Source organism: Temnothorax longispinosus, chromosome 12, assembly GCF_030848805.1.
Source record: "Temnothorax longispinosus isolate EJ_2023e chromosome 12, Tlon_JGU_v1, whole genome shotgun sequence".
NCBI classification, from domain to species: Eukaryota; Metazoa; Arthropoda; class Insecta; order Hymenoptera; family Formicidae; genus Temnothorax; species Temnothorax longispinosus.
The window spans coordinates 3488316-3498019 of record NC_092369.1 but is presented as its reverse complement, the minus strand read 5'-3'; the positions used below and the strand labels follow the sequence as shown (position 1 = coordinate 3498019).

The 9704-nt window shown below is 35.5% G+C and overlaps 2 protein-coding genes across 8 annotated transcripts; one reads left to right on the top strand and one right to left on the bottom strand.

The window, feature by feature from the left end:
* Positions 1-333: 333 nt before the first annotated feature.
* On the bottom strand, positions 334-5034 carry LOC139822852 (uncharacterized). Of its 6 annotated transcripts, none has more exons than XM_071794994.1 (7): positions 4288-5022; positions 3982-4201; positions 3702-3819; positions 3488-3626; positions 2934-3272; positions 2554-2734; positions 336-1908 (listed from the first exon to the last, which is right to left on the bottom strand). In XM_071794994.1, the coding sequence occupies exons 3-7, from the start codon at positions 3740-3742 to the stop codon at positions 482-484; spliced, it is 2127 nt and encodes a 708-aa protein (XP_071651095.1). In that variant the 5' UTR covers positions 3743-3819; positions 3982-4201; positions 4288-5022; the 3' UTR covers positions 336-481. The 6 variants fall into 6 exon arrangements, with proteins under 6 accessions (XP_071651094.1, XP_071651092.1, XP_071651095.1 ...); XM_071794995.1 differs by having other exon boundaries at positions 336-1809; XM_071794997.1 differs by lacking the exon at positions 336-1908 and adding an exon at positions 2328-2453 and having other exon boundaries at positions 4288-5021.
* A 357-nt stretch (positions 5035-5391) lies between these two features.
* LOC139822853 (uncharacterized) lies at positions 5392-9130 on the top strand. Of its 2 annotated transcripts, XM_071794998.1 has the most exons (9): positions 5401-6074; positions 6161-6368; positions 6522-6646; positions 6722-6986; positions 7073-7289; positions 7360-7443; positions 7740-7858; positions 7969-8182; positions 8489-9130. In XM_071794998.1, exons 4-8 carry the CDS (start codon positions 6828-6830, stop codon positions 8092-8094), a joined length of 705 nt encoding a protein of 234 aa, XP_071651099.1. In that variant the 5' UTR covers positions 5401-6074; positions 6161-6368; positions 6522-6646; positions 6722-6827; the 3' UTR covers positions 8095-8182; positions 8489-9130. The 2 variants fall into 2 exon arrangements, with proteins under 2 accessions (XP_071651100.1, XP_071651099.1); XM_071794999.1 differs by lacking the exon at positions 7969-8182 and having other exon boundaries at positions 5392-6074.
* Positions 9131-9704: the final 574 nt, after the last annotated feature.

The window sequence follows — 9704 nt, the reverse complement described above, 5'->3', positions numbered from 1 at the left end:
CGCACAGCTTCGTGTATGCGATCTCATATGACATTTTGTGCCAAAATCTCATTTCAGCTTCATATGATATCTTTTACGAGACCTCATATATATATGACCCTCATATGAGATCTCTTATGTGATCTCATTAACCATTTTATATAAAAAAAAATTATTTTATACAATTAATAAAAACATTGCCAAGTGTAATTATATTAAATTAGAGAATACTTAAATTTTTTTAAAAAATTAATTTTTTATTGAAGGAAAAACATAAAAATTACAATTTATATTTAAATCCTTATAATATATAATACATTTCTTATAATATAATACAATATAATACCTAATGGGAAACAAAACCATTTTTAAAGTAGAAACTAGCCAGTGTAGTATAAATAGATAGAAAATTGCTAGTTTCCAGCGATAAAATGGCTATATTTGACCTCAAACTATTAAAAATGGTTTAATTTTTACAAGGAAAAGAAAATATAAAAAGAACTTAATAATGATAAATATTAGGCAGCGTTGCTATATAACATTCTTCAAGTATTTCAATAAAAACACAAATTTGTACAATTTGTTTAGTTTGTATAGCTATGGTTTCATTTCCAATATTACGTACCATACTTAGAAAGTTACAGATTCTATTTGAAGTATTAACAATATTACAGAGTGTGATTTCTTTATTATTTTCATCGTCAACTAAAAAATCAAGTATGCGAATAAAGGTATTATCAGTTAATATTGCAAAGCTATTGTCAGAGCGCTTATTGTTTTGTTTCGATGACACAAGACAACCATCTATAATAGCTCTCTGATAAGCTAATGTACATTTTGCAGACATTCCAAAATTTTGTGCAATATTTTCATCTATAAATTTTCCACCTCCCAGGTAAGTTATGGATGATACTTTACAACTTTTCTTAATTCTTTTCACTGTTAGCTGTTCACAATAATTTATCACTAACGGAGATGCTTGTGGATATATGCGATGACGCAAAGTGTGTAAAGTTTGTTGCATATGGACATAGCGAACAATCTGTAGATTTACACCTTTTGCACAATGGATAGCTTGCAGTATATCCTTATTCGCGGATTCGAATGGAAAAGTTGAATGAGACCAAAGTGGCCCCCAATTTAATACGCTTTCAGAAATGTGAATAAGCTGATGTATATTGAACGTCATAGCTTTCTTTGAAAATAATTCTTGTGTTAAAAATACGAACTTGTGTAAGTCTTCATCTGCTTTATTAAGTTCATCAAGGCTTATGTCACATTTCAAAAGCGTGTACAAGCTTTCAACAAATAAACTCCAGTACTTCACAAAGCGTTGCGGTAAAGCGTATCGGAATAAAGGCAAACTGTAATATAAAATAAAGTTCTCCCACTCTTTAGCTTTCCAGTCACTGATATCGGCAAAGGATCTACTTAATCGGCCTAGTTGGTGAGGAACCTTTACATTTAGTAAAATTTTATTTAGTTCTTCTATTTTTGATGTTGGCAACGATTCTAAAAATTTATTTGTTATCTGTTTTCCAACACCAGCAAGGCAGCAGTGCATATAATCTGGAACGAATCCTTTACAAACATCAAAATAAGGTAAGTTTATGAGAGGAGAAATAGACTTTAATCCATATACATCGGCACATTCTTTATCAGTAATTTTCATCATAAATTTTATCATATTCTTCATATTTCTCTCTTGTACAGTATGTTGAAGAATAGGATACCTATTACTTCCTTCGTACCACTCGCCTGGGTGTAAGCACCAGTTGCAACCGTACTTCCCATTGAATAATGTAACTCCTTGCATGGGAGCCCTTGCAACTGAATCCACACAACAAATTAGAGAGTATACTTTAATCAAACGTTCTTCATTGTTTATTCTACATGTTATGCCTTGATTTGCTAATTTAGTCATCATTTCTGTAAATGGATGTAAAAAAGCGGTCATTTCGGGTTTATTTCGTCCGAACCATATACCACAGGTGATTATCCTATTCAATTTTGTTTGAATAGGTATTTCATTTAGCTGTAAATATATGGGCCAAATCGAGTAATTCGAACTCTCAAATCTCGGTGCCCCGTCGGTATTAAATATGGTTGTGACGTAATTATGTTTATCATTTTCAGGTAATTTTTTTATAAATGACTTGTACATATTTCCATCAAAAATGTTTCTTATTTTTCCATTGAATGTCCTTAATTTAATGACGTTGTCATAATATTCAGCGTTTTCTTCCAATAGAATTTTAATATTTTCCGTAGGATCAATCATTACAAAAATATTTGATGACGATGGATTTTCTAAATTAATGGTTTCGGAACATACATCACAAATTACGCAAGATTCTACATCATTTATTTTGCCAATATATTTACAGCAGTTGGGACAAATTCCATGAAATTCTATCTTATCTTTTGGATTTAAAATATTATCGACTATCCATCGTGCATCGGGTAATATTAATCTTGAAAAGATAAGATTGATCTGTTGCAGCATACTTATAATTTCATTTAATGATAATTTATATTTTAAACTGTATTCGATAATCATTAAAAATATTTCACCTCGTGATTTGTTTACAGGTATTTCAATATCACTCAGAAAATCTTCATGTGACGTAAACTCTTGTAAAGTGCGTGTTCGACATATATCATGTTGATGGTCATTTTTGTCGTCTGTTAAATCATTAAATATAACCAATAAATCCGAATCCCATTCTGAAACTTGATCTCCTATATAAATCATCTGCAATATTTAATGAAAAAGTTAATAAATTATTTCACAAATTATAATGTAAAACAACATTCACAAATAAATGTAATATATATTAAATTAAAATAAAATAAATAAATCTAACAATTATCAGTTTAATAAAATACAAAACTGAAGGATAGTAAACACTTTATGAGTATTTATCGGCGACTATTTGGAACTGCAATATTACCTTGTTCTCAGGATCGCTGGCGACGTTTATATCATTCCCCTTTATATTTTCTACGTTTAACACGTCATCGAAATCAATTGCGTCCAGCTGTATATTATTTGTATCCTCTGTTATTAATTTTTCGCAAATTTTGAATGCTTCAGCTTCTATTGTTCCAGCACCTCTTTCCGTGCAAACATTTTGCGCTTCATTAACGTCGATTGAAGTATCCGCTATTTCATTAATGTTTTCCATAATAGCCTCTTGCATTGTAACAGTATCTTCATGTGATTTGTTAATGTTACCCATATCCATATTTTCAGCAACGTATTGAACATCCTCGATACTATCTTTACAAGTCTAAAAAATATAAGAATAGCGTATACATATATAAACACACTTACAGATCCAATCACATTATTATTAATAATTTTCATTATCAAATATTTATTGTAAGTTTATATTTTTAAAAAGTGATTAAAAGTGACTTGTCTTACAATGTATGTCCAAATATTGCATAAATTGCATGCATAAATTATTTGAAATAAAAATTATTTAAAATATAAGGTACTTACAATTCTATTTGGCCGTACTTTAGGTTTAAAATTCAATCTTCTCATGATTCTGGTACTTACATCTTCAACTCTGCACGACCGCAAATAATATTTATAACTTCGTGGAAATCTTTTTGCCATTGTGCGATTTCTTTGTAATCTGTAAAATATTACGTGTAAGAATACAACATATGTAATATTTTTAATACATCAAATTTGCACTATACACTTTTACCTTGGTTTTTTGTTTTGGTGTTCCATTTCTATTTGCTTCATTAGCAACTGTTGCAATGCATCACTGCGACGAATTTTCAAAAATTTGTAGCGTCCTTTATTTAATAAATCTTCTTTACCTTAAAAAAGTTTATGTTTACTACTAATTATTCCAAATACATTGTTATTAATTTTTTTACTTTGTTAAAGTATATCAAAAATATCTTTCTGAAATGTTCAAATTTTAAGTTGTATAATTACTTAACATATTCTATCAATAGTAAATAAATGCGAATACTTACTTCCAACACATAAGACTTCACCTGGTGATAAGGGGGAATTATGTTCATCGTCATTACTGTGCCGTCATTACTGTGTTTATGTATTATATGGTTGGTTGGTACAGTTTTCACGATCAAAATGTTCAATGTCACTAATAGGCACAATTAATACTTTTCTCCTTTCATCAGAATAGAAACGTACCGCAGCATGGAGTGTTTCAATTGTATTTGAAGACACAATCTGTTAATAAAAAATGTCAGCTTTTTTAAAAAAATTTCTATAGCACACAATATGCAAAAACCCTATAGGTTAGGTTATATACTTACGGATTTAATGTATTTTCTGAATTTTTGTTCCGAACTATCGGCGCGCGATCGGCGCGAAGTTGTCGCCGCGGGCGGTGCACTCGCGCCAAAATTCGAGGTCGCCGGGTGTCCCGGGAAACTCGGGACACACACACGCACACAGCGGAAGGGTCGGAGGGGACGCGCAAATCACAACGCGGCCTATCTCTTCGCCGGCCTCCCTCACGAGGACGATTCTCCGCTCCTCGTGGAATATCCGTCGCGCCGCGAGCCCGCGGACCGTTGTTCGAATTTGAGAATCGCGGGGGGCAGCGGGCGGGCGTCGACGACTACAACGACGACGACGACGTTGGTGCGCGCCAACGGCGTGACGGGCGGCCCCGGGTACACTCCGACACGGCCGACGATGACTCAAATGAGACACACACTCGCGGAGACGACGGACGACCGAATATCCGTCGCGCCGCGAGCCCGCGGACCGTCGTTCGAATTTGAGGATCGCGGGGGGCAGCGGGCGGGCGTCGACGACTACAACGACGACGACGACGTTGGTGCGCGCCAACGGCGTGACGGGCGGCCCCGGGTACACTCCGACACGGTTGACGATGACCCAAATGAGACACACACTCGCGGAGACGACGGATGACCGTGGAGACGTCGCGCGTTGCGTGCGCCGCTGTTCACCACCGTTCACTTACGCACACTTACGCAAGGCCAGAACACGCAAGAATGTGAAGACTGCGCGTGAGGCGTGAGTGGCGTGACTGCGCGAGATCGGCCTTCGTCGCGTACGCACACAAGTCACGCGCCCTGTCGGTGTGTCGGGCAACGTCGGGCAATAAGAAAGAGACGGATATATAATTTTCTGTCTCCTTCGCTCTTGCAGAATTCAAGTCGCGCGACGCCTTCCGTAGGGTAAAGCGTGCAAGCTACGGAAGGCGTCGCGCGACTTGAATTCTGCAAGAACGAAGGAGACAGAAAATCATATATCCGTCTCTTTCTTATTGCCCGACGTTGCCCGACACACCGACAGGGCGCGTGACTTGTGTGCGTACGCGACGGAGGCCGATCTCGCGCAGTCACGCCACTCACGCCTCACGCGCAGTCTTCACACTCTTGCGCACTCTTGCGTGTTCTGGCCTTGCGTGAGTGTGCGTAAGTGAACGGTGGTGAACAGCGGCGCACGCAACGCGCGACGTCTCCACGGTCATCCGTCGTCTCCGCGAGTGTGTGTCTCATTTGGGTCATCGTCGGCCGTGTCGGAGTGTACCCGGGGCCGCCCGTCACGCCGTTGGCGCGCACCAACGTTGCCGTCGTCGACGCCCGCCCGCTGCCCCCCGCGATTCTCAAATTCGAACGACGGTCCGCGGGCTCGCGGCGCGACGGATATTCGGTCGTCCGTCGTCTCCGCGAGTGTGTGTCTCATTTGAGTCATCGTCGGCCGTGTCGGAGTGTACCCGGGGCCGCCCGTCACGCCGTTGGCGCGCACCAACGTTGCCGTCGTCGACGCCCGCCCGCTGCCCCCCGCGATTCTCAAATTCGAACGACGGTCCGCGGGCTCGCGGCGCGACGGATATTCCACGAGAAGCGGAGAATCGTCCTCGTGAGGGAGGCCGGCGAAGAGATAGGCCGCGTTGTGATTTGCGCGTCCCCTCCGACCCCTCCGCTGTGTGCGTGTGTGTGTCCCGAGTTTCCCGGGACACCCGGCGACCTCGAATTTTGGCGCGAGTGCACCGCCCGCGGCGACAACTTCGCGCCGATCGCGCGCCGATAGTTCGGAACAAAAATTCAGAAAATACATTAAATCCGTAAGTATATAACCTAACCTATAGGGTTTTTGCATATTGTGTGCTATAGAAATTTTTTTAAAAAAGCTGACATTTTTCATTAACAGATTATGTCTTCAAATACAATGGAAACACTCCGTGCTGCGGTACGTTTCTATTCTGATGAAAGGAGGAAAGTATTAATTGTGCCTATTAGTGACATTCAAAATTTTGATCGTGAAAACTGTACCAACCAACCCTATTACATAAAGCGGCACAGTAATGACGATGAACATAATTCCTTCTTGTCACCAGGTGAAGTCTTATGTGTTGGAAGTAAGTATTCGCATTTATTTACTATTGATAGAATATGTTAAGTAATTATACAACGTAAAATTTAAAAAAGATATTTTTGATATACTTTAACAAAGTAAGGAAATTAATAACAATATATTGGAATAATCTAGTAGTAACATAAACTTTTTCAAGGTAAAGAAGATTTATTAAATAAAGGACGACGCTACAAATTTTCAAAAATGCGTCGCAGTGATGCATTGCAACAGTTGCAAATGAAGCAAATAGAAAGGGATGGAACACCAAAACGAAAAACCAAGGTAAAAGTGTATAGTACAAATTTGAGGTATTAAAAATATTACATATTTTGTATTCTCATACGTAATATATTACAGATCACGAAGAAAACTCTGCAAAAATTAGGAAAAAAGAAAAATGGGCAAAATGAATTAAAGAAGTATCTCAAAAACAGAAAATACTTATATACAAAAAATAACAATAATGAAGATACGGATCTCTCTAATCTATCCTCATCCGAGTTCAGTACATCGTACAGTACGCATAGTATGTCGGACACCGATCCAGAAGTGGAGGCGTCTAAAAAATCAGGCATCTGGCACAGGAAAATATACTTCTAACAATAATCATTACATGTCACCAGTAATTTGATCAAGCTTCATTACTATCATTATTATACTTTGTATTGTGTATAATAATTATACATATTTTGTAAAAATTTTATACAGATTACAAAAGAAAAGTCAAGAAAAATAAAGCAGCAGTCAAGAAAAATATATTCATCTTCTGACAGCAAACAGGAGGATTCTGACAAAAATGAGGTAGCTTGCACTCGGCAATCATCTCAATTAGCAGGCACATCAGAAGAACTTCAACAGCCTGAAGACAGAAATGAAACTCGCGGCAACCAAAATCAGTCATTAAGAGCATCACCAAATAGACCAAGTAATTATGTCAATAGTAAATATATTGATTCGTAATTGTAATAAAAAACTAAAATAATATTTCTGTACAGAGAGGGCAGAGAATGTTAATGGTAACACTCCAAAGCGCACAACCAGCATAAGAAGAAGGACGCTGTATCGCCTAAAAAATAGAGGTATAATTTATATTCTAAAATTAATTTTTAATTTTAAATACTAATTTATATGTTTTTATTATTAATATTAAATGCGCGCTTTAATAACACGTAAATTTAAAATGATATAACAAAATATAAGTAAATGTAACTTTGTTGGTTTTAAAGTATAATTGTTGCAAAACATTTTCTCATATTTTCTCATTATTATTATTTAACGTTGAATTTTTTTTTATTCTTGACAATTTACAATACTTGGTTCATTTTCATTTTATTGCTTTATCTGCAAACTCTATTTAGTAATATTATTTCTTTAGCTGAACCAAGTGACTCTGATGAAGAATATGCGGATGTGTATAACAATAGACTTCAATCCGAAACACGAGAATCAGTAGATAATGAGGGAAGAGAATTATATGACATCGAAGGCGATGAGGTATAGTTATTTAAAAATAAATAATATAGAAAATATTTTTTGATATTTACTTGACTAGAAATATGTATTTAAAAATTTATTTTATGAATTATTTTGTATTAAATTTTCAGATATATATTGGCTATGGACGAACGATTCAATTAGCATTCTGGGAATACATGAAACATCGCGGTCATTGGAAATTCCTGAGAGAATTATTGGAAATTCTCTGGACGAAAGAAACATTAGTAAATTGATGCTTCAAAAAATCAAGAATAACTACTGAGATAGAAGATAGATCTCCTAGAAAACGTTTCACGCCGACGAAATATAAACTTTTACGTCGTACGTATGCTATAATTATTTATAATTGAAACAAGAAATTAATTATTGACCATTTAAAGACCAGATTAAATACATATTTCTAGTCAAATAAATATAAAAAAATATTTTCTATATTATTTATTTTTAATTTATTTTAAATTAATTTATTTTTTGTATTAAATTATATTAAAAGAAAAAAGATGAATTAATTTATTTTAAATTAATTATTTTTTCTTTTAATACTTTTTAGAGTAATTACTCGATGTACCATATTGTAAAATATATACTACTTATTGATGTTATTAACACTGTTTTTCTTTTATATAGGAATATTCAAAGACTATCTCAATGAGATGTATGGAAATGCTTCCAAAAAGAAGAAAATTCTACAAAATATGAACAAGCAGATTGGTTACAAAATTCGAGATCTACGCAAACTGAACTATGAAAAAGTTAAAAATATTTAATATTATGTATTCATTCCAACTTATTAATATATTTAAATGCGCATCAGTAGTACAATTCATCACGATATATATAAAAAAATAAATAATTAAATATTATATAATTATAAAAAAAAAATAAAGATATATAATTATTTATATACAAATATATTCTGGTATTAAAAGTTAATAATTGAGTAGGCGATATTTCGAGTAGAGTGTTTTGTAAGATTTACGTTTTTTTTATTTTTGATTGGAATCTGGACATGACCATGACTATTTTTTGTTATATTAAACATCAGGGTATTCCAATGATTTGAATTCTATTCTAAAGTTGATAATTTAGAGATTCACTAGGATTAAGAAATTATTCTGAAAGAACATGCGTTATTAAAAAACTGTGATATTCTGTATATAATTATATATACATACGCGCGCAAATATGAAAAATGTATTACATAAGGATTTATATAAATTGTAATTTTTGTTTTACCTTGAATAAAACATTAACTTTTTTAAAATTTAAGTATTCTCTAATTTAATATAATTACACTTGGCAATGTTTTTATTAATTGTATAAAATAATTTTTTTTTTATATAAAATGGTTAATGAGATCGCATAAAAGATCTCATATGAGGGTCATCTATATATGAGGTCTCGTAAAAGATATCATGTGAAGCTGAAATGAGATTTTGGCACAAAATGTCATGTGAGATTGCATACACGAAGCTGTGCGCGAATTAATCAGAACTCTCATATGAGATCACATGCAGGATCACATATGTGTTGTCATACGTATTCTCACGCGATAATTTTTAGCAGGGAAAGAATGCGAACTGACACGAAAACGCGATAAAGAACATTTAATAACGCGAGCAAACGGACAGAACTACACGAGAGAAGACGAACAGAAATGTACGCGGGAAGCCGGACAGAGATGCAACGGTGTCGCGAGGAGAATCGACGGAGGATGTAAGACTCCGTTTCGATTCCCTCGACGGCGGATTGCCCGACGACTTTCCGCTCAGGCAGCTCGGCGTCAGGAATCCCGTCGCTTCCGTCCGGCCACCAGGTTCGGTTCTCCGGTAGCCACGTTGGG

What these genes read in the sequence shown, in the direction of transcription:
- LOC139822852 (XM_071794991.1), bottom strand. Translation starts at nt 3,742, where the DNA reads ATGAAGCAAATAGAAATGGAACACCAAAACAAAAAACCAAG. An exon ending in CACCAAAACAAAAAACCAAG is followed by an intron (nt 3,627 to 3,701) that starts GTAAAAGTGTAT and finishes AATATTTTACAG; the next exon opens with ATTACAAAGAAATCGCACAA. An exon ending in AAGTACGGCCAAATAGAATT is followed by an intron (nt 3,273 to 3,487) that starts GTAAGTACCTTA and finishes TATATTTTTTAG; the next exon opens with ACTTGTAAAGATAGTATCGA.
- LOC139822853 (XM_071794998.1), top strand. Translation starts at nt 6,828, where the DNA reads ATGAAGATACGGATCTCTCTAATCTATCCTCATCCGAGTTCAGTACAT. An exon ending in AGCATCACCAAATAGACCAA is followed by an intron (nt 7,290 to 7,359) that starts GTAATTATGTCA and finishes ATTTCTGTACAG; the next exon opens with AGAGGGCAGAGAATGTTAAT. An exon ending in GTATCGCCTAAAAAATAGAG is followed by an intron (nt 7,444 to 7,739) that starts GTATAATTTATA and finishes TTATTTCTTTAG; the next exon opens with CTGAACCAAGTGACTCTGAT.